The sequence below is a fragment of the Lissotriton vulgaris genome, unplaced genomic scaffold, assembly GCF_964263255.1.
Source record: "Lissotriton vulgaris unplaced genomic scaffold, aLisVul1.2 SCAFFOLD_2054, whole genome shotgun sequence".
Taxonomy (NCBI): domain Eukaryota; kingdom Metazoa; phylum Chordata; class Amphibia; order Caudata; family Salamandridae; genus Lissotriton; species Lissotriton vulgaris.
The window spans coordinates 193198-218026 of NW_028251103.1; the positions used below are offsets into that span (position 1 = coordinate 193198).

General features: G+C 46.4%; 1 protein-coding gene across 2 annotated transcripts in view; it reads left to right on the forward strand.

Moving 5' to 3' along the window:
* The window catches only part of LOC147663026 (C-type lectin domain family 2 member L-like), a 104903-nt gene extending 95721 nt beyond the window's left edge, over positions 1 to 9182 (forward strand). The window contains exons 6-8 of one of the 2 annotated variants that reach the window (XM_086950721.1): positions 794 to 1168; positions 1434 to 2063; positions 9106 to 9182. In XM_086950721.1, coding sequence (XP_086806847.1) covers positions 794 to 905 — 112 coding nt within the window. In that variant the 3' untranslated portion in view covers positions 906 to 1168; positions 1434 to 2063; positions 9106 to 9182. The remainder of the gene's footprint in view (positions 1 to 793; positions 1169 to 1433; positions 2064 to 9105) is intronic. The other variant, XM_086950720.1, reaches the window with a different exon arrangement.
* Positions 9183 to 24829: the final 15647 nt, after the last annotated feature.

Below are 24829 nucleotides of genomic sequence, written 5' to 3' on the forward strand. Positions count from 1 at the left end.
TCTAGAACGTTTCCGCCGACAGGCTAAACTTAGTAATACAGTACTTTTGTTATGGAATATGCTGTCTTTAATGGAACCCTATGATGCCAAGCCAAATACAGTGAATACTAAAAATTACAGAAAGCAAAATACATTTCAAAAAAGATTTTAAAATATTTAAACAAATGTGTGCAATCTGTTCTGGCTAGAGGGGTGAAGAGGCAATATTGAGCTTCTGCTGGGGAAGTTAAATTGTACTTTATGAACAATGGTCTTAACAATTGCGTTGCAATGAATGTAGGAAGGGCCACACAAACATCACATGATTTAAATCTTGGACAGAAAAACAAAGGTCACAATGCCTCTGGCCCTAGGAATACCTTCCCAAGCTCCTAGAACAGCACCAAGGTAGAGTATGTAGCCTTACGGCCAGAGCTGCCGACTTTGGAGCTGGTAAACCGGATTGAAGTCTCAGCGTCTGCTCGGCATCCTGTGCTTCTGGGCAAATCACTTGATCTCCCTGCGCCTACCATCGGGTCGAGTTTGCGCAATAGAAATATGAAAAAGGTCCCCTCAGCAGAGTGCCCGAGTCTTAAGAAATATAACAAGGCGCTTGACAGGCCCTATTGCCGCAGGCGGAGCCAGCATTGATACTACAATAGTCAAATGTTTACTGACAAACCTGCTGTGTATAGCTGAAGAGTAAAACAACACTATAGATATCATGGTACAATGTTTTTTTTTAAAGCCCTTGGTAGAGATTCAAGCCTCACACTGTCTAACTCTGACCCTGTCTCACTCTCTCTCTTCCCAGATGTACAATCACAGACTTCGGGGAGTGCGCCTACATCGGAAGCGGAGCCCTGCGGGTGTCAGGATGTCATCTCCCAAGACCCTACATTTGTACTAAGAGGCCTTATGACTGAACACTCCTGCAGCACCGAGGAAGATGCAGAGACCTGTCTATGCCACTGGGTGGCGCTGATGCATCATTTTCAACGAAAATACTGTCATCAGCACTTCTTTTACCCTCCCATCACATTTCACATGTTGTGGCATATTTCCAACAAGTAGCGATATTTATCGCTAAATAGGCTTAGCGTCGATTTTTTTATCGCTGTGCATCGCCGGAATTTATCGCTGAGATAACGTTACACCCGGCTTAGCTTGCCCAGATGATCAGCTTAAGGTGGGCATTGAACCGTGTCTGAAGTCCCTGCCACAGCCGACGCCTGCTCCCTGTCCTCTCTCACTCTGTTTATAGCAAAGAAGCACAAGGATCACAAGGTCTTTCTGGGCAGAGTGTCTCGCCTCACTGTCATTCTAGGGAATTCATGGGCATATTACCAAGGCAGGCGAAATGAAATTATCGCCGCTTTTGGTGTCGTTTTCAGGGATAATTTCATCGCCCTATTAGCAAGCTGTCGCTAACATCAGTTAGCGACAGCTTTTAGGTGATAGCGAGCGGTTTGGGGCCCGCTTTGCAAGTCAGCGATATTTATTGCTAATGACATGCAAAGTGGGTGTACCCAACCTGTTAGCGACTGAAAACAGTCGCTAACATCGCTATCGCCTATTATCAACACAGGCGTAGCGATGAAAAAATTTGAGCTAAGCGCGAATATCGCTGAAAACTAACGCCTGCTCAGATCACTTCTCACCCTGTTTATCCAATGGGAGTTGGATATTCAGGTTAAGACCCTATTGGCGTTAATGCCTGAATATCACTGGTTTTCCAGCGATATTCACGCATTTCACCGCTATCGTCGGATATTTTATCGCATTGGAGATAAACGTTGCTAATAGCACGTTTTCTCTGCGATAACATCCCGCGATGCACGGCGATAAAAAAAATTTTGCAAAGCTTATTTAGCGATAAATAATGCTAGTTGTTGATAATATGCCCCTTATTTTCACATTTAAATCCATTATCGCGTAGTTTGCTTCTTGCAAAGTACAGTTTGCTAATCATCATTTCCTACACCACATGGCCAGAACAAGTCAAGACTAATGTTATTCAGTTTATGCCAGTAAACCATAAAATCATCACATCATTATAAATTAAGATATAAAAGAATAAATAAGCATCCATCAAGACATTTTTTCCTTTTTCAGGAAGATCAGATGAAAAAAAATTTTTGACAATAGAGATGTAAGAGAAGAAGAAGAGAACTTATCAGGTTGCCGCCCCCCTTCCACTTTCACTCCCACGTTGGACATGCTCGGACCAGAAGTCGCAATTTTTGAAAAAAGTGTTCTGAATGAACTAGAGAGAATTTTGAAATACATCCCTATGCCTCCAACTAACTTAGAAAAAGAGGAGAGATTAGCTTTGAAGATGTTACAAGAAAATCACGATATCACAATAAAACCCTGTGATAAAGCAGGAGGGATTGTAATCATGAACACTAATCATTATGCTGACAAAATTAACCAAATGCTAGGCAAGCAGGGTATTTGGCCATATAGTGTCAGCTAATAGCTCTCTTCCTGGCCCCACTTTTTCTTCTAGGGAAGTGGAAAGAGCAATTAGGTCTATAGTCCCCAACAAGGCGGCAGGCCCAGATGGAGTCCCCGGTGACTTGCTTCGCAACAATGCTGAGGTCTGGAGCCCACTTATTGCTAAACTCCTGAATGAGGCAATGGCGGGTGGCGATTTCCCGGATTCCTGGAGGGGCGCGGAAGTCGTCCCCATCTTTAAAAAGGGCTGTAGGGATGATCCTGCCAATTACCGACCCATAAGCCTGCTTGATTCCACCCAGAAGGCAGCAGGGAAGGTGGTTCTGGGCAGGATCCTGCAGTGGGCTGAGGAAATGCAGGTTCTGTCTGACTTTCAGGCCGGTTTCAGATCTGGAACCGGCACGATTGAACAGACATTCCGTTTCCTAATGCTCTATTGGAAAGTGGTCACATTGGGCAAGGGCAGTCTGTATCTCGCCTTTATCGATTTACGGACTGCCTTTGACCTTGTTCCACGCAACCATCTGTGGGCTGTACTTGAGGGCATGGGTATGCCCGCATACCTGCTGTCCCTAACCATGAAATTTCACGAAAACAACTTCGCCCAAATTAGATGGGGTCAGCAGGGCCAAAAAACACCTCGGATACCTGTTGACAGGGGCGTCCGCCAGGGGTGTGTGCTAGCTCCCACTCTGTTTTCCTTATATCTAAACGGAGTGGTTGAGCATCTTCTCCAACTACCAGCAGATGCCCCCTCCCTGGCGGGCAGAAAGATACCAACGCTCCTGTTCGCAGATGATACCCTGCTGATTTCAAAATCCCTGAAGGGCCTCCAAACCCTGCTAACAAGGTTCCAGGGCTTTTGTGACACAAGGGGCTTGGCTATTAACATCAGCAAAACCAAGTTCCTTGTGCTGAATCCCCCCAGGAAAACAGTCCACCCTCCATCTATAGATGCTGTACCCCTAGAAAGGGTCAGGGAATTCGATTATCTAGGAATCAGGCTTTGCGATTCCATGAGTTGGAAGGCGCACCGTCAGAAAATCATCTTGACACATAGGAGGGTCACAGGCGCCCTCCTAAAAGAACACCGCGCCGCACCCCTCAAACCAATCGGGGTGATACTTGACATCTATAAGGCAAAGGCTGTGAGTGCGGCATTGTATGGGGCCGAGTTGTGGGGCACCCAGAAATTTGACACTCTATCTCATCTGGAGAATAAGTTCCACAAAGACTTAATGCGGCTCCCCTACAGCACTCCCACCCTACCCCTATTATTAGATACAGGAACACGAGCCATAGACGATCAGGCTAAGTTACGTCCCCTCCTCTTGTGGGCCCGCATATGGAATGTTCCTGAACTCTCAAGCTATGTGGATGCGCTAAATGAACTTCTCTCAACCCCTGGCTGGAATAAGATTGGCTGGCTCCTTGGAGTAAAACGCCTTTTGTGCGTTCTAGGCCTGGAGGACGCTTGGGCTAGTAGATCATCACCCCCTAAACAGCTGCTGAAGAAAATATTTTGGGCATGGGTGGATAGTGAGAGAGTGTCCCAACCAAATCTGTGCCGATCAGCAGAGGAGTTCTTGACCATCAAATGCCGTCCCTTCAGAGAACCCTACCTTGATGTGATTCTGAACACAATAGACAGGGCGCTGTATTTTAAATTCAGGGCAGGGGTTTTGCCCGTAGGCACAAGGACAGCCAAATGGAAACCACCATGGCAAACCATAGCAACTTGCCCTTTCTGCCCAACCAGGGACGAATCCATTCCCCATTTATTGTTCGAGTGCCCAGCCTATGCTGCTCCTCGTCGCAGATGGCTGAAACCGCTCTGCGTGAGGCTGGGCACTCGGTCACATTTGGAGGCCTTACAGCTTTTAAGAGCAGATTCCCATCCACTGCTTGCATGTGGCCTGGCCAAATTCCTGGGGTGGGCATGGAGGATAAGAACTGTGAGGAGAATGGTCCTCCAGTAAGGATCCCAACCGGTATTCCAGTAGTCTGGCCCTCCCCTGTACGTGTCCCCTTCTCATTATACACATCTAAAGCTGCTAACTATGTATTTGCACTAATGTTTTTAGAATAACTGTTGTAACTAAGTGGCATATTTTAAGCATCTTTTTTGTGATTTTGTCAGCTTGTCGTATAACTGTTTTATGCTTGCATTTATTTTCTCTGTAATGCTTTTATGAAATGAAATATTTCGAAATAAAGCTATACATACATTATGCTGACAAAATTAACCAAATGCTAGGAGTAGAGGAACATTATAGAAGAGCAAATAGACGATCACTCACCAATCTGTCAGAAGAGATAAAGACTATGGTGTCCAAAGCTTTTGTAGATGGACATATCTGCCAGAAAGAGATGGACTACCTCATCAATACCTACCCAGTGGTACCTGCCATCTACGGTGTTCCCAAAACACATAAGAACATAATGGACCCACCCCTAAGACCGATAGTAGCCTCTATAAATTCCAGCACGGAACCCATCTCAAAATACTTAGACTCCTTCCTGTGCCCCCTCACCACCACATATGCCTCCTACATCAAGGACACTGGGCACATGATTAAAGTCCTTGAACATTCTCCATTTAACAGCGCTACCCAACTGCTTGTGACATGCGATATAGAATCGCTATACACAAATATCCCACAAGATAAAGCAATGGAATCGGTGGCAGAACTACTAGCAAGAACACCAGGCTCCAGACCCGACACCTTCATTCTAGATTGCTTGAGAATGGTTCTACAAAACAACTATTTTGAATTCGGCAATGAGGTATACCATCAAGTAAAAGGAGTTAGTATGGGGGCCTCTTGTGCCCCCAGCATAGCTAACATATATATGGGAGAATTTGAGCTCAAGAATATTTACAATGAAATCGCGCCCTTTTTTGAGAACATATCCAGATGGCACAGATTTATAGACGATGTGTTTTTCATTTGGTCAGGGACGGAAGAACTGTTAAAGGAATTCATAGAATGGCTCAATCTGGCGGACATAAATTTGAAGTTCACCCAAAATTACTCCTCAGATAAAGTGGAATTCTTAGATATATGGATAAGACACGTAAATGGAGAACTGGCAGTCGACCTATATCGCAAACCCACAGCCAAAAATACCATCTTGGAACATGGCAGCTACCATCCTAACTGCCAAAAGGACTCTATACCGTTCGGTGAATTCCTACGAATAAAAAGAAATTGCACGTCTATGAAGGATTTCATGACACATGCTAACCAATTAACGGAACGTTTATTGGCGAGAGGATATCCCAAGCGTCTTATACGTAACTCAATGAAAAGAGCAAAATATTATAACAGAGATGTCCTTTTAAATCCAACTCCGAAATCCAATGAACAAAAACTTGTGTGTGTCCTGAACCACTCTACCATTAATAACAAAATAAGGAAGGTGATCCACAACAACTGGAAGATATTGAACACCAACGACCAGGAAGATAAACTGAGCAAACCCATTCTAGCTTTCAGAAGAAATCAAAATCTGCGAGATAAACTGGTACAAAGCAGGTGGAAAAATAAAGAAACAAACAAACAGAAAACCATTGATGGAAACCCACTACCAATCGGCAATCACAGATGTGGTAATTGCCATGCATGTGACCAGATAATACCCGGTGAAACATGGACCTATGGTCAAAAGCAAGGAAAACTAAAAGAAATGACTAATTGCAGAACCAAAAATGTCATATACCTTATCAAATGTCCGTGTGACATAGGGTATATAGGTGAAACATCCAGAGAATTCCGTATTAGCCTCTCGGAACACAAGTCTGCAATTAGAACGCAAAAAACAAATGCCCCAATGGTACCCCATTTTGTCCAATATGGCCACAAAGAAAAAGATCTGAGGTGGCAGATTTTGGAACATGTTCACACACCTCCTGGAAAAGATCCCACAATCTTTCGCAAAAAACGTGAAACCTTTTGGATCCATTTATGTGACAGTGTTCGCTTTGGGCACAACGAGGAAATTTCCTGGATAGTCACACTTTGACAATACCCTTGTTTCTGCAAAGTGAATTCGATCATCTGTTTTTCTGTACTATACATACACGTATTTCATATGTGTATAAATGGACCAACTGCAGGTGTTTTCTTACTGCAAACTTTCACAAATCTGAGTTTCTTTAAAATTAACCATGCAAATTAGAACACGATGAAATCCCTCTTTGTGTTTTAACTTCTTTTTACACTGCTTCAAACCACAAACCAGCTCCAATATGGCTGCCACAGTATAGGTAACTCAGCTTTAGTCTGTAAACTATGTTCATGCCCCTTTTTTTAAAAAAACGCAGAGCAAGAAACCTGTTTCTCTGCCTATGCTTTTACACCTGTTTGCAATCACCGAACCGGCTGTTTAAAAGTGTTCCCCACACTGAAAAAAATCTCTCTCCCTGGGAGCAGTCCCAAGAACCCCCGGTCGCGGTAACTGCCGAGTATGTATGAGGTAAGAAACCGTTCTGAAGGCAAGCTTTGCCTTCGTGGCTATATACGCTTAGATTATAACACCGTACTAAATGCCTGCAACCGCTATGTATTTTTGCCCTCTTAAATGTAACTTGCCAGTCAGCCCTTTGCTAATATATCCTTATGTCATCGTAGGCTGCCGTTATGTAAACTGCGCCTTTCCAAAGCACAATGCACACCTTAACTTCATGCCATTATCTTTCGCGTTTGTGTGAACTCATTTAGCCTTGCCTCTTACGGCAATCCATATTATTCTTAAAGGCTCGGTGACGGATACTCTCAACCTTGGGCTACAAATCTAGGAACCTACAGTAGCGGCAAGAAAAGGTTTTTGCATAAGGTAAGACCAAAACGGAAGCCCTAGAAGACGTATATGTCTTGTTATTTCACGAGGCGCGTCATCGCCGCTATCCCAAATAAGCCTTGTTGACAACAGGAGTCTGAAACCAGGCACCGCTTATTTATTTACCATGCCAACTTTAAAATAAAGACAGATTAGTAACCCTTCGGTTGGTGCATTAAAGTAGCAATGGGCAGCATCATTAACATCAGTGTTATGTTTTTTCATAGTTATTAAAATTGTCCCTATAAATGTTGTAAAACCTTTAACCGCAATACGACATACATAGGCTTTATATTTGCCCCTTACAAATCTGACCTTTAGAATCACTAGGAAAAGCTCCGCTTTAGAACTAACGATTTTTTGGTTACCCCAACGCAATAAAATAGAGTAAAGCATCTCTGTCGTGTTTGTTTTAGCATACAATTAAAGGCGTAATGAGAGGATTTACCAACATCTATAATTAGATACAACCAGGTCATTAATATAAACTTCCCACCCAGCTATATCTATCTGCTGTGTAACATATGGCTAAATATTTAATAGGTTATGTTTAATGTTTATACAGAATACATCCTATTCTCACGGAATTTCTCTGCCTTTTGAGAACTCGGTCTCCTTAACCAGCAGACCCCGCGCCATCAACATAGGTAACATAGCGCAACCTTAATGACATCTTTTTAACGCTACCCTATGCCAACAGATATTCATGAAAGTTTCTTTTGCCTTCCAGTTCTTGCCTTAAACCATAGACTGTCCAGGATCTGCCCCAATATACATTCAGTGACTACAAAGATTACACCACTGGTAATTTCTTTTCACCTCGCTGCCAATACCACATATCTGCACCTTAGTATATACCTTATAAGCACTGCATGCACTTAACTATATCACCTCTTGGGTGCATAATATATAAAGGGAATGACCAGGATCTGACTTCTTTCCCTCTCACTGCTGAACCCCTTTTTCTGGACTATCCAATTTCACCTTCTTATAAGGAGTTTGTGTTAGCTATGAGCACTTAGTTGCTACTTCTAAAATGTAGATATGTGTATATATATGATGCCATGGATTGAGAATGTTATATAAAGAAGTAATAGAAATATTGACATTTACATGTTTTTTCTTGTGTACTTTTTACTTTGCAGAAAAATTGTCTGATGCCCTCAATTTTTTAATGATCTTTATGTATAAATTGCTGTTTATGTTGTCTCTGGCCCTAAGGAAGGTGGCTCTCACCGAAACGTACGTCGGCCTAACATCATTTGTCATGGATACGAACTAGTTATTTCCATCATAACTAGTAGAACTACACCATCTTGGTTCCCAAGAGTATTCCGCATAGTACACCTCAGAATTGCCAACTGTGTTAGTCTTTTGTCTTGTATAAATTAGTCTTTTGTATGTGTGATGATAGATATGTCACTTTTAGAATAGATCACAGTATGACTGGTATGTAAGTATGATTGTATGAATGTTTAGATTAGCTGCTATTAGAGGGCACTCTTAATGTAATGCTTTTTCCTTCATGAAAGTATGCTTCTAAACTTGATCAATTTTTTGCTGAGTATATAATGAACAATTTAGTTGAAAAAATGTGTCTAAAAAATCCTTTTTATAAAAATGTGAAAATATTAATAAATTTGTTTTGAATAATACCTTACAGTTTCTCTCTCTGGCATCTCTCTTAAAAAACGATTAGATTCATTCAATGCTAAAAAGAAATATAGGTCCGTACTGAGGCTCTGTTTATTTTGCTTGACTTGTCTCTCCCCCCTCGGGACCTGAAATTACCAGGGAGAACTCTTTCTCACTTTATTAAATAAGCATCCATATACATGAAGTAAAATAAAACGTTAAAAATGCCAAATTTACAATTTAAAATAAAATTGCTAATTTTTAAACTTTTCGAGGTTCTTTTCCTTTCAGTGCGTTACAAATACCTTCTCTCAGCAGACAAAAAAACGAGTCCGGTGCATTTTGAGTATTATCGCATAGGACACATGGGTTAAGTACAGTTAATTTCCAGGGTATTCAAGTGATCCGTATCGTGAGGTACCTTAGATAAAAACATAGCAACCCAACGGCGAACTACCTTGTCTTTCAGGTCGTACAAATACTAGAAGGTCTCATAATAATAAAAAAATATTTCTTTTTATTTTAAATGGTCTAAGATAAAATGTCCTATGTGCAGATAAAACCAGCAAAAAAGTATGTGCTTGGTAGAGTGTTCTGACCTATTATCACATGGGCATTTCCGGGTGAGGGAACCCACCCTCCCCTCCTCGAAAATGACCCCAGACGATGGAAGATAAGAAGGTGAAAGCGAGTCAGGAGGTGTCTGTGATTATTGAGATTTGTTGGCAGAGGTTGTGATTTACAACCTGGTGCACGTTCAGTGCTATGTATCTTCCCACAGAAACCATAAAATTAACTAAGCAAAACCAAAGGGAATGATGGACGAAGTGTTGAACATTGCAAGCACTCACCCCCAGTCAACTGATCTGGGTTTAATCCATCATCATTCTTTAGCTCACTCCACCACCCCAGTTCAGACATGGCCATATGCAAATCAGTCTGACCCTGTGCCTCAAGGGAACAGTCCAGCCCGAACTGCCAAGCCATGTCTTCCTTGAACTGGAAAAAAACATCCTGGGACTGGTTTCTGGCTATTCAGCCGTCATCAGCCAGGTCAGCTTGAATCCAGTGGCAAAGTGAGCAAGGGATCCACGTCTGGATATACCCTGCCAACTTAGGGCGAACAAAGCAATATCAAAGGGGATGATGGACGGAGCGTTGAACATTTCAATTAACTGCCTGGCCATATTCTCATAGCAGGCTTTGAGTGTGTGTTCCCTTATGTCATTTTCGACACTAGATGGCAATCAAAGTGTAATTTTCACTTGATAGGTGTCTCCAAACTTCATCCTACCTGCCCACAACAAATATTGTAAGTTGAGCATGGATAGGTCTGTATTGCATTAAGTGGGAGCACCAGAGCTATTCTCTGCTCCAAGGAGCCCCGCACCCTCCCGCTGATTTACATACAATCCTGGATAATCATGAGTCAGGAGGGTGGGGCTAAGGCAGAGCCTGAGAACTACAGCATGGATGGCATGAGATCCTGCCTGTTAGAAATGGGATCTCTGGTTGGCTAAGGCTTGCTCCAAAGCCAGGCAGAGACCACCACTCTAGTCAGGGCAAGGGAGTTACACGCCAAAGATAACCCCTGCTCACCCCCTTGGTAGCTTGGCACAAGCAGTCAGGCTTATCTCGGAGGCCATGTGTAAAGCGTTTGCACAACACACACACACAGCAGCAACACACAGGGCACACCACAAAAAGGAACTCCACACAAGGTTATATATAAAAATAGCCTTTGTATTACCATAAACACTTTAGATCATATTCACACAATGTACACTGTGCCAACTGGCACTGGGCAATATCTACAGGGAATTATATACACTTGAAAGGGCCACATGGACCACTGTCAGAATCAGCACTTAGTAGAACTAGTAGATGTAGAACAAAGAATAATTGTAGCACAAAATAATAATTGTAGCACAACCAGAAACCAATGGTAAAAGGTAGGAACACACTACGCAATACTAATCATCTTAGGCATAGCTCACGCAGTGAAACATAAACTGACTAGCATAAACTATACTAGGCAAAACAACCTCCTAACCATAAAACACATTTATAGGTATCAGGCAGGATGCACAGGACACATGGGTTAAGTACATTTAATTTTAGTGCATAGGTACATTAAGCAATACCTGAAAGCATGAGCCCCAGTAAACATAGGACATACAATCAATGTGGAACACCACCAGTGACTACTGGGAAACACTGTACTCAGTAGTAGAACCTGCAACATAAAACATATTATGCCATCAGCATTACATCAGGCGCAAACCACCTTTTGCGCCAACTTAGAACTCTGCGCCCTATGTCCAGTAATGTCAGGCCGGCTGCGCACGCAGCAAAAGCAACAGATCAGGCCTAAACATAGCGGCTGCCCACTACTTACTGGGCAGCTGTGAAAATTAGCATGGGCACTGTTCTCATGGGAGCCCCGCTCTGGGACTCTGAGAATCAACTATGCCCCAATGTTACCGCTGCCACTAACTGGCGGTGCAGCTGATGAAGAAACCAGCACTGGCACTCACTGTGCCTTAGAAGCCCGACTGGGACTCCAAAACAAATGGGCCCAATGATGCAGCTGCTCGCAACTGCGGCGCAGCTGTGTATGGAGATCAAGTACCGGCACCACGGTGCCTATCGAGGGACTTTTAATCAAATGTGCCCCCAATGTTGGAGCGGCCCGCAACGGCGAGCCCGCTCAAGAACAAGGAATCCGGCTTTGTGCCTTACAAGGCACCATGCTGTGCACAATAAGCTTCCCTCAAGGCTGTCTCCCCATAGGCCCCACTCACCGGGCCTCGGGCAGTAATTCGCACCGCTCTGTCTTTCGCAGCTCCCGGCGGCTCTCCACTCGCTCCCGGCTTTGCACCGGCACAGCGCGGCAGGGAGCATTTACCTGGGCTCTCCTTGCGGCATCTCCTCCTTCACCCGGGCCCCCCTTCTAGGGCCTAGGGCTCTTTTTGGCAATATGCAGGGCTCTCCTTTCCACACGGGAGCCCCGCGTCACATCACCGGACTTCCTCCTCCGTCTACAGGAGCTCGGGGTGGGCTCCCCGTCTGCTTCCTGTTTGCTGCCTTTCACTTCCAGTTTGCCGTGGGTAGCGAGGCGGCCCTCAGAATGTCCCGGGCTTCTCTGGCCGCAATACGCGGTAGGCTCCCGATTTTCAATACACAGTCCCTGGCGGGGTGGGTACCCGCTAGGGGTATTTATGAAGTGCAAAGTCCCTCGCAGGGTGGGCACCCGCTAGGGAAATTAGAATGGCAAATATGCGGGGTAGGCACCCGCTATTTAAATAAAGGTGATGGCGGCCATAACGCGGGGTGGGCAACCGCTATGCATAAAGTAATGGCAGCAAGTCAAAAAGAGAAGCGCTCTCCAGGCGCTAGGACAATCTTCCACACTCTCCCCCACAAAGCGCAGGGTGGGCTCAAGCTTTACCAGTGGAGCACGGGGGAATCTTACAAGGTGAAGCTTCATGCTGCAGTTCCCCAGAAGTCCTCCTGGGGCAGCAACCCAGCGCTCCTCAGCACCAAAGCGAAACTCTTCTCAGGCACTTGGCAGCAATGTCCAAAGAAGGTCTTGTAGAATGTAGGGGGGGGGCAAAGGCTGGGCCCAAGGGCCAGCTCACAGGGCCAACCAGCATATAGGCAGTCCCTAGTGGCGATTCCTCCTGGTGCCCAGCAGCAGGCCCCCCTTAAGTCAGGATCAAGAGAACAAAATACATGGGGTTACAGCCCCTTTTTATACACACATTTCCTTTGTCTAAAGCTGTAGGGCGAGGGGAGAACCAGGTACAACTGGTTCTGGAGCACTTCAGTTTCCTCAGCCCCTCTCCCTATTCACAGGACAGGCTAGGGACATCAGACGCACCATGGGGGCGGAGCCAGCATTGTGGAGAGAATGCACAGCCCTATTCAGGTCCCAGGTGCAACTCCTCCCTCCCATCTACATGCAGATCTCCCTATTCACCACAGGGCAGACTCATCCTGGCTCCTGGAGCCAGGCACACCAGCCAGCCCCTGTCAATCACAAGCCAGACAGGCAATTCACATTCACTGCACACCGAAATGCCATCTTCTAAAAGTGGCACTTCTCCACTAGTCACATTAAATCTGCTCACACCATTGCGCAGCATTTACTCTCACGAGTTTGCACATACCAAACTTGCCGCTGCACTCCTCTCACACAAGGAATTACCATGGACACATATATTCCCCATGCATTCCTATGGGAGGGCAGCCCAATCTCACCACACGCGCTCAGAGTGCGCACGCACTTTACACTGCGACACAGTGCTAAAGTGCGCAAAAGCCAAAAACTGCTAGAATCAGGTTACATTAAAAGGCAAAAAGCTTAGGGGTGAACTTGCCAGAAGGGCCTAGTCCAACACAACCCCCTTCCAGCCAAAACGCAGGGCAGACCAATCACCACTGTGATGGGCTTCCCTGTTTGGGGCGATAGAACACGGACGTTTGCCCGCAACTGCAGGGATAACCTGTTCTACGCCACGGTGAACCCATGTGGTTCCTTCTGGAAAATCTGTCCGGAGCAACTGGGCTACCCCACTAGTACTCCCCAGCTGTCCGCAGCCAGGACCAGGGCCTAGGCCACCCAGATGCCACTGGTCCTTGCCCATTCACAGAGTGGGGAGTAGTAATCCCTAGCACATAGAAGCCATTCTCCACTCTTCCTCTCCTCAGGACAGTTCTAGACTGCCACTGATCCTCCAACCTGGGGTCTGCACCCTCAGGCTGACCAAAAGTCACGGGTGAGGCTCTCCTTCCCTACGTCTCCTTCCTGGGTGCCGCCCTCTCTTCCTTTGATAGGTACCCATAGAACACCACTCTTTCAGCAGTTCAGTACCTCTCTCCCATATCTGGTCTCCCAACCTAGGGTTTAACCCCTCAGGTTGCATCGGGTCAGAGGCGAGGACTCCCACCCTCTGCACACCTTCCAGAGTTTTGCACCCGCCCAACTGGAGTAGTTCCCCTGGAAGATGACCCGGTCAGGACACTGGTTACAGACGTCCCTCCCTCCAGGTCAGGCAGATCCTGAACCTGGCCTCCCAACCTTGGGTCTAAAACCTTTGGCGGAATACTTGCCTGGCAGTCCAGGACTTCTGGGGACTCACACACTACACCCCGAGGGTAACACATGACTCATATGTTGCATGACCGTCTGCCTGGCACAGATCTCACGTCCCCTGTCCACCTGACAGTGCACGAAGATCCCCCAGAACAGAAGTGGTGTCACCATGGTCACTCCAAGGGAACTCAGCCCAACTGGCTAATCCCTGACCCACTGGTTCTTCCACTGGGGAACACATCCCCCATTCACCCCTCAATTCAGAATTCTGTGCCCTCCCAACGGGAGCGGAACCGCCAGACACCAGAACCACTGGAGCTCTATTTACAGACGCTCGAGGTTCTCTAGACAGTAGGAGATCCTCCTCAAATGAACTTACAGGACAGCTTAGGTCCCCAACCTGGTGTTCCCCATAGAAACCATCCAGGTTCTCAGCCTGGGTTTCGGGCACCTGGGAACATTCAGTCCCACACTCACTCCTACTCCACTGAGACAGGACGTGAGCCCCTACACCCCTCTTTCTAGTCTGGGACCTAGCTGGGCTACGCTGAACCTCTTCCACCACTCTGGGCTGGAAGATACCTGAGCCATTACTTTTGGGATCACTCCCCAATGCCTCTTCAGAACCTCAGGCACTTTCCAATGGTCTGCTTCCTCTAAAAGGTCCCAAGGACAAAAGGAGTCACACCGCAACAGGTGTTGGCGCAACCCTGGCCAACAACGACTGAGCATCTGCTCTTTGATAAACATATTCACTGCTCCATCCAAATCGTGTTCCGGGTTAACCGTCAGCCAAACCATCAGTGCATCATAACAATCTTCCACAAAATCCCCCCAATCCTGGTGAGACAGTTTCTTACTGTCCCTGAACTTCAACCTGTACTCCTCCTCTTGGGAACAAGGTACAATTCTTTGGGAACTGGGAATGGGATGTTCTGCACTGGACTCAATATTGCTGCCATCACTGGACTCAACCCTCACTGGGGAATGCAGAAAACTACAACTGCGCTCAGGGGATAATCTACCCTCCAGAGCTAATTTCTCTATGGGGAAGGCCCTCTCAGCCTCCTCCATCCTCTTCTGTGCTAAGACCCTCTCAGTCTCTAGTTTTTGCTCTTCAAGGCCCAATGCCTTAAGGCTCACCTCCTAAGCCCATATTGCCTTTTTCTCTTCTAAGGCTAGCTTCCAATGCTCCAACTCCAATTTCTGAGGTTCCATATGCTCATAGCTCTCCTTCTGGAGTTTTTCTAAAGCCAGCTGATACTCCCTTTCTTCCCTCCTATCTACCCACTCCTCTGGGGACAGGGAAAGGGATGGGGCGCTGCCCTCGACATTGGACACAGCAAGGGACTCCCTATTCATGGGGTCCTCACTATCTACCGGTGTACCAGTCCTGTCATTTTCTTCCTCCTCTTCAGACTCTTCAGGACTCCCCTCTGACCCACCACCCTCTCGGTGTGCGGCCCGGGCCCTCTCCTCCTCACTGCGCTCACGTTCATAGTCATCCTTCTGCCATTGGATTAGTTTGTCCTTAAGTTTGGACTGTGTGTCTGACCCATTCACTGCTATGTCTCTCTCTTCACAGAACTCTACCAACTCATACATAATGTATCTAAACAGACTACAGAAATTAAAAGAAGACTCCATTTTGGCAGGATGCTCAGAGACACGTGCAACACAGGGGACCTAACTGTCTGAGCTGAAAGAAGAGTACACAATCTAAAACTGACACTCTTAGGAGAAACAATAAAACTCAAAAACAATAATCCCCAAACACGTGATTATCTAAATGCAGAGTTTGTAGTGCAACCAGTTGTCACTGTGGTATTGCGCAAACACAGGGCCTACCCCAACTGCTGCCACCAATGTAAGAAACCCGGCCTAAATGTGGCAGCTTCCCACTACTTGCTGAGCAGCTGTGAAAATTAGCATGGGCACTGTGCTCATGGGAGCCCCGCTCTGGGACTCTGAGAATCAACTATGCCCCAACGTTGCAGCTGCGCTAACTGGCCGTGCAGCTGATGTAGAAACCATCACTGCCACTCACTGTGCCTTAGTAGCACCACTGGGACTCCAAAACAAATGGGACCAATGAAGCAGCTGCCCGCAACAGAAGCGCAGCTGTGTATGGAGATCAAGCACCGGCACCACGGTGCCTCTCGAGGGACTTTTAATCAAATGGGTCCCCAACGTTGGAGCGGCCTGCAATGCGGGCCCGCTCCAGAACAAGGAATCCGGCTTTGTGCCTTACAAGGCATCATGCTGTAAACAAGGAGGTTCCCTCAAGGCTGCCTCCCCATCGGCCCCACTCACCGGGCCTCAGGCAGGACTTTGCGCCGCTCTGTCTCTCGCAGCTCCCGGCGGCTCTCCACTCGCTCCCGGCCTCGCACCGGCACAGCGTGGCTGGGAGCGTTTACCTGGGCTGTCCTTGCGGCATCTCCGCCTTCACCCGGGCCCCCCTCCTAGGGACCGGGGGCTGTTTTTGGCAATATGCGGGGCTCTCCCTTCCACAAGGGAGCCCCGCATCACGTCACCGGACTTCCTCCTCTATCTACAGGAGAGCGGGGTGGGCTCCCGTCCGCTTCCTGTTTGCTGTCTTTCACTTCCGGGTCACCATGGGCCGCACGGCGGCCCTCAGAATATCCCGGGCTTCTTCTGGCCTCAGTACGGAGTAGGCTCCCATTTTTCAATGCACAGCCCCTGGTGGGGTGGGCACCCGCTAGGGGTATTTATGAAGCGCAAAGTCCCTCAAGGGGTGGGCACCTGCTAAGGATTTAAAAAGCACAGCGAAGTCCCCGGCTCGGTGGGCACCCACTAGGGATATTAGAAAGGCAAATATGCTGGGTAGGCACCCGCTATTTAAATAAAGTTGATGGTGGTCATAACGCGGGGTGGTCACCCGCTATGCATAAAATAATGGCAGCATGTCAAAAAGAAAAGCGCTTACCAGGCGCTAGGACAGTCTTCCACACACTCGCTCACAAAGCACAGGGTGGGCTCCTGCTTTACCAGCAGAGCACGGGGGAATCCTACATAGTGCAGCTTCATGCTGCAGGCCCCCAGCAGTCCTCCTGGGGCAGCAACCAAGCGCTCCTCAGCACCAAAGCCAAGTGCTTCTCAGGCACTTGGCAGCAAAGTCCAAAAAAAAGTCTTGTAGAATGTAGGGGGGGGCAAAGGCTGGGCCCAGGGGCCAGCTCATTGGGCCCTCCAGCAGGGAAGCAGCAGCCAGTGGCGGTTCCACCTGGCACCCAGCAGCAGCAGCAGGCCCCCCTTAAGTCAGGATCAAGAGAACAACATACATGGGGTCACAGCCTCTTTTTATACACACATTTCCTTTGTCTAAAGCTGTAGGGCAAGGGGAGAACCAGTTACAACTGGTTCTGGAGCACTTTGTTTTGCTCAGCCCCTCTCCCTATTCACAGGACAGGCTAGGTACATAAGACACACCACAGGGGGCGGAGCCAGCATTGTGGAGGGAAGGCTTAGCCCTATTCAGGTCCCAGGTGCAACTCCTACCTCCCATCTACATGCAGATGTCCCCATTCACCACCGGTAAGACTCATCCTGGCTCCTGGTGCCAGGCACACCAGACAGCCCCTTTCAATTACAAGCCAGACAGGCAATTCACATTCACTGCACACCGAAATGCCAACCTCTAAAAGTGGCACCTCTCCACTAGTCACATAAAATCTGCTCACACTATTGCGCAGCATTTACTCTCACAAGTTTGCACATACCAAACTCGCCCCTGCACTCCTCTCACACAAGGAATTACCATGGACACATATATCCCCCATGCATTCCTATGGGAGGGCAGTCTAATCTCACCACACGCACTCAGAGTGCGCACGCACTTTACACTGCGACACAGTGCTAAAGAACGCAAAAGCCAAAAACTGCTAGAATCAGGTTACATTAAAAGGCAAAAAGCTTAGGGGTGAACTTGCCAGAAGGGCTAAGTCCAACACTGGCACATGCCTCCTCATACATGATTCTCACTGTCTTTACTACACGTTTTAGGCTCAAGCTTCTTGTGCTGCATGTGGCGGGTACCCCGTTAGCTGCTCTGCTACTAAAGGTGGACAGAGGCACACCGACCCTCCGAAGGGACGCGTGTGAGTGGGCCATATTAAACAGAAACAAAGCATGGCACATTGCAGTAAGTTTCAAAAACCTTTTTCACACATGTGATTTATGTACAGAGAACATGAACACACTAAGGGGAAGATTTACAAGCCCCTTGCACCACATGTGAGTCATTTTTAACATGGGAAAAGTGAGGCAAAAGTGGCGCAAGGGGCTTGTAAATCTGCCCCTAAATGTAACCCTGATTGGAAAAAGCTGAGGGGAAGATCTACAAGGAAGTGCTGCAGAGTGGCACTGCAAGCCCTTTGGCTGTGCCACGCTGTGGCACTTCCGAAGCACAGGGATGGGACATAGTTACAAGAATATGTTGAATCTTTGTGCTTCCCCCTGCGCTGGCGCACAAACTGCAGCCATGTGCTGGTGTAGGCACCCTTAAACCATGGTGCAATGATGCCTGCATCGTGGGGAGATTGTTTTTGTGCAGGAAGGGGCACAAAAACAATCAATATAGGCATTTTCCTTTTTCAATGCGTGCTGTAGAATGCAGCACGAATTGAAAGAGAAAAAAACCAAGGAGAAATGAAAACATTTCTCCTCGTTGTGCCTCGCATCTCCAGATTTACGATTTCTCGTAAATCTGGCAATGTGTCTTGTTCCTTGGGTGTTGTGTGGGAACACCCACAGCAACACCCATGGAACTCCCCTTCAACGCAAAGTGCTGCTTGTGAATGGGCTGTCTTTGGAGGAGCCCCTTGCACCACCAGTACATCATGAAAAGTGACGTACTGGTGGTGCAGGGGGCTTTTAAATCTGTTCCAGATTGTTTACATTCTGTCGATGTCACTTCCAACTTCATCCATTCCGCATGCTTTCACATTTGTCCTCATCTAACCTGGGCTTCTATGAGAATTCTCTAGGGCATATTATCAAGCCCCTTATCGCCACTTTAGCGGCAGTTTCCTGCTGATAAAGCGCCGATAATTTTATCGCCCCGTCTTGATAATATGGCCCATTATTCCAACCAACAAAGTCTTCATTTCAGCAATTTGCGTATCGGCTCTTTATCCACTACCACACATTTGTTTAGTGCTATGAGATCAACAGATAACCCCATATCTTCTCCCTGTTTTCTGGTTACGACCACACAGGCTAGCCATTCCTTGGCCTCCATTATCACAATTATTACTCTATCTGCAACAAGCCTATCCAGTTCTTTAGTAACTACCTCTTTCATTGTACTAGGTATGTTTCTGAATGTACTCACAACTGGATGTGGCCCTGTCTTTAACTTTATTTGATTTTAGTAACATTTTAAGCATCCCAGTTTATCATTATAGAAATCTATATATATAAAAAAGAGGGTATGTCTGTCTGTTTGTCCTTTATGCTTTTCTACACCATTCATCCGATCGACATGAAACTTTGGGAAGTTGTTGAGTACACTCCCACAAAGGTTTCTGGCATAGCACTTTTTAAAATATCGGCGCCTCAGGGCCCTCATAATCTTTTGAATACTGATGTACGCACCAGATGGAAAAACAACAAACCCTGTATCCACAAGCACTCGAATTAATAAATAGAATTAAAACACCATTCATCCGATTGCCATGAAACATTGGGAAGTTGTTGAGTACACGCCCGTGAAGGTTTCTGGCATAACATTTTTTTAAATATCGGCCCCCAGGGCACTCATAATCTTTTGAATACTGATGTACGCACAAGATGGAAAAACTAAAAATTGTGTACCCACAAGCACTCGAATAAATAAATAGAATGAAAACAGCATTCATTCAATCGCCAGGAAACTTTGGGAAGTTGTTGAGTATACTTCCGCGAAGGTTATTGGCATAATTTTTTTTAAATATCACCCCCCCGGTCCCTCATAATATTTCGAATACTGATGTACCCACAAGACGGAAAAACAAAAAATGGTGTATCCACAAACACTTGAATAAATAAATAGAATTAAAACAGCATTCATCCGATCGCCAGGAAACTTTGGGAAGTTGTTGAGTACACTCCCGTGAAGGTTTCTGGCAAAACATTTTTTAAATATCGGCCCCCAAGGCCCTCATAATCTTTCGAAGACTGATGTACGCACCAGACGGAAAAACAAAAAATGTCCTTGAATTTCCTTTCTAAGGAGATTGCAGCAACGCGCGACGGGTAAGCTAGTACTTTATAAATTCAAACTCCGCTACTTCTGGGGACGTTATGAACTGAACCTCTGCAATATCTTTCAATTGTATGGGTTGTTGTGAGCAGGAATCACGTAACAGCTACAGATCCCTAGAACCAGCCAATAATTCTGTCACCTGTGCTTGAAACAAATATTTTCCCTGTACCTTTGTAGCCTATACATCCTAGGTGTATACCTGCCCTTTTTTCCAGAGGTTGACTCCTTTGTCTTGATCTTTTGCGGCAAAGTGATGGCGCAGGGTTAGTTTAACTTAAACTGAGCTCTTTTTCACATGATATTTGCAATCTATAACCGGGTTAAGGGGTCCTCATTTGCACTGACAATCAGCACTTTACGGTTTGGAACCAAGGGGTTCACAAAAAGATAAACTTGCCCCAGTAAAGCAGACGGAAATCCAATGAAGGGTCATTAGGACCTGCGACCATTTTAGAAACAGGATTTATCAGTCATTGCTTTCACTTCTTGATAACACTGCCAATGTGTTTGTCTCATACTCTTGCTGAGTTTGTTAGAAAAGTTTTCAAAAACAGAATAAATATTGGGGATTTCTATATTGATGTCTTTTGGTCTAAATGAATTTTTATGTAGCAAGCACTGTTCTTTTAACTTGGAATGTAATCATTTTCATGAACTATGCAAATAAACTTGACTTGACTTATACATCTTATAAAATACCTGAATAATGTTGTAGATTCCCCACTGTAACCAACTGGTTTGAAATCCGTTTGAAACCAGCTCAATCTTTTGTAAAACCTACTAGATACTACTGTTTGTTTAGCATCTATGTCAAACAGTATCTTTAAAAGTTACCCTTTCACATTCAGCAAGCCAACTGGGCTTTCATTGTTCTCTTCCATAATCTACAACACTATTTGTTCAACATATTCTGTAACTCTTCTCCATCCTTTTGGTACTTTGCAAACCTTTACAGTGCTCCCTTCTTTACCAAACTCCTTGCACAAAGCCACAATAGAGCAGATAGTTGTGATTTTAAACATACCATGTTTATAATCTTAAACGAATCACTGCATAACCACCCTTACTTTTCAGGTTCCAAAGACAAAGTATGCAATGAGCTGCAGACTCCTGAGTGCAGTTTCTTGGGTTCTGGCCTGAGACCCAGAGGCTTCCCTCTAACCTAAGCTTCAATCCACGGATTGCAAGGTGTCGGCCCGTGTGCGCCCTACAGTGCCCCACCTGCTCCATTCCAGGCAAGGAAGACAAAGCGGCCGAACAGAAATGAAAGCATGACACTCACACCATGCCAGAAGACTGCAAAGCAAGCCCAGTGTGAAAGACCACGTCAACACAGCAACCCACCTCCAACGTGGAGAACAAGGCAAAGGATAGTCAGTCCCCCTGCACAACATGGCGGCATGAAAGCCACGTGGCGAGACTTTCACAAAACTGGCCCAGTCAGATGTAACTGTGAGCTCTGTAAAGACACATGTGGCAAGTGAAGACCTCCAGGAAAGGCACTCAGCAACACTACTGAGCAATATAGAAAGGGCAACACCACAACACCACACGACACAGCACCAGCTAATCTTTGCTGGCAACGCCCCACCAAGCCGCAGAAGTGAGCGATAGTGAGAGCTCAGAGAATCTGAACAAAGGGAGGGCTAGGCTACCACCCTCAGCCAGACTGTGAGGAGCAAACCCTCACACAGAGGCAGCAGTACGACATCAATGCGACGACCACCATTCCAAGAACTCTGTCAGCCAGCGAAGGCTGGGCCAAGATGGCGAGAAGGACCCACAAGACGCAATGACCACTTCAAGGCCGCAAACGAAAGAGGTGGCCAGGTAAATACCGCAGTGATACTACACTGCTTGGAGGAGATCTTGGAGCTCTTTGAAAAGCTTCCTGACAACACACAAGACAATGATTGTGAAATGGCAGAGCAGCCCTAGAGGCCCATTTCCACAAACATCTACATCTAGACTACGAAAAATGTAAACTATGCCAAGCAAAGAGACAATGAGACAATGAAGGATGCCACGTATGCTTAAGAGGCTGGAGACATCTCCCCTAAAGAAATCAGAGCACAGCTGAGTCAAGATTGCAAGTCATCGACCACGTGCAAGTCGATACTGAGAAAACCAGGTATGTCCATGGGTGGGATCCTGATCCTTAGACGATAGCAGGAGCTCTCCAATGCCAGCTAGAGCACAAGGAGCGGGCACTGGCATGAGTGGAAGCCACAGATGAATGTGAATAATAAGTTGTCGTCAAGACAGAAGCTGTCAACATGGTACAACACGGTCAGAAGACCAGGGGCATTGATATATGGCAAGAGGCCAAACATGTGGGAACTGCGCCTGATGTGGATGGGGATGGGGAGGACACACCTCAGAAGCACCAACCTACAAAACAAACCAGTTTACAAACTGGTGACAGAGGAAACCACAAGTGCAGATCAGCTGCTTTGTCAACAGATGAGCCTTAGAAGATGGCAATTAGAAGGTGCTCATCTCATTTGCAGAAAAATTGCAGAAGAGAAAGTCAAAGGAGCTTAGGTGTAGGGTGATAACCCTTACAAGCTTTGATTGACACAGTGGCCTCACTCAATCGATGAAAACTAAACTATATGCACACTGCATCAAGCAACCAATGCCAGTAGCGGCGGGGACTTTCACGACCCCTACGAATTTCTGCCTTTTGTCAGGTCATCAACAATTTACATCTTCCTAGAATATAACCCACTCCCTTTTCACTGGATTTTATTTTATTTATTTATTTACATCAGTTTTATATAGCGCTGGCTAGACCTGGAGGTATGAAAGCGCTTTACAAAAAGACACAGTGAGTTACAAGTTACAAAAGTTTTACAGTAGTTACATAATGAATAAATAAACAATAGAGGAGTAAATTAGCGAAAACGAAAGTCAGTATAGGAAAGACCAGGGACAGCAGGTCATCCACAGGAAGGAGACAGCAGCGGGAAAAAAACGAAACAAATGTCCGTGATCCTGCTGGGTAGGTGCCAGCCATAGCGGTGTGCCAGGGCCAATCTCCCCTTTCGCTGTCGGTGCAGTTCCACCGGGAAGTTGCCATGTACGCGTTTAGGGCTCTAACAGAGAAGAGTGAGGATCAGGAGGGGGATCAGGAGGCTTGAAACCAAAGACGGATGGTAGGTGCAAGGATGGAAAGGTAGGAGAAGGAGTGTGGTTTTGGCAGCCATCTTAGAGTCAGGCACGTCAAGTCTATTAGTCTTCATGGCTCAGTGGCTAGTTCTAGTTGCCACCAGTTCCAGTGCCGCTCGAAGTTGTGTGGGGCGGACTTTGGCTCTTCGAGTGTTTTGTGAAGTGCTCTCTCTTACCGGAGCCCCAGGCAGCAGAAGGACCGGCACTGTGGGCAGTGAAATTTGCAGCGGGATTGCGAGTCCCAGGATTACCAGCGGCGTGTGTCTGGAGACTCTTCCCCATCGACCCCTCCTCCCTCCTGGGTGCCCCGCCCGCCCATTGGCTACAAGATCACGCCCTGACACGCGCATCGCTGGACACACGCGGGCGGGGGCGCCGGGCGAAGCCCGGGCAAAGGGCAGGCCCTCCTAGGCCCTCAGAGGCCGAGTCAGGCCGGGCTGGGCCTACGCTCTTTCTCCTCATTTACTGACTTTGACAGTGGGTGTACTTGTCCGTTATGGCCCAGAGTCCCGACAAAGCTTTTCCAGAAAAGACGGGGGGGATGAATAATGGCACACTTGACAATTATTTTACAAGGGCTCCCACTGACACAGACAGGGAAAAGACTCTTGCAGAACGCCGGGCAGAGCGCCGCCGCTCTGTCGAATGTATGAAGAACAGGGCCCCCACAGATCTCCCGCTCCACGCCCTTTCCCCCAGTGTAGGATGTACTGGTAGTAATGAAGACCTTTTATCCTTAAAGAGTGTCCCACTTTTGTTACGAGACTGCACTCCCACACCCCTAGTCTCTATTTACCAGCCTATAAGCGACACTCTTCTTCCGAGTCCCATTCCCATAGATGTTGACCCGACTACCCGGACTCCAGTCCGGGGCAAACTTTTTTTTTTTTTTTATTCTTTTTATTGAATAGAGCAAATGGTAAGCCAAAGGTACATAACATGGCAAATTTTAGAATTCAAAAATCACAAATTTCCAATAAATTTCCAATAAATTTCTCAGATAACAAACAAGAGATAAAAAAGTTAAAAAGTTGGAAGCAATATGCAGAGATAAAAGGAGGGTTCAACGAGATCAAAAAAGTCAGCCTTTTACAGAGTTAAAAATCCCCCCCCCCCCCCCCCCCCCAGGACATTAAGTGCAAAATATGCAATTTATAAAGTGCATCAGCAAAAACGTGCAAAGCTGCAATAAAGTGCAAATGCAAAAGTGCCGAAAGTACAAAAGAGTACTATCTTTAAGAGTGCAAAGTGCAATCTTATATGGAAAAAGATGCTGGTAAATATAAATGTCCTGGAAGTCAGAAAGAAGGCTGTAAATGAGGAAACATCCCCTCACAATTCTCTTCACGAGTCAACCTCCCTTTAATGCTTCTAGAGCCTCA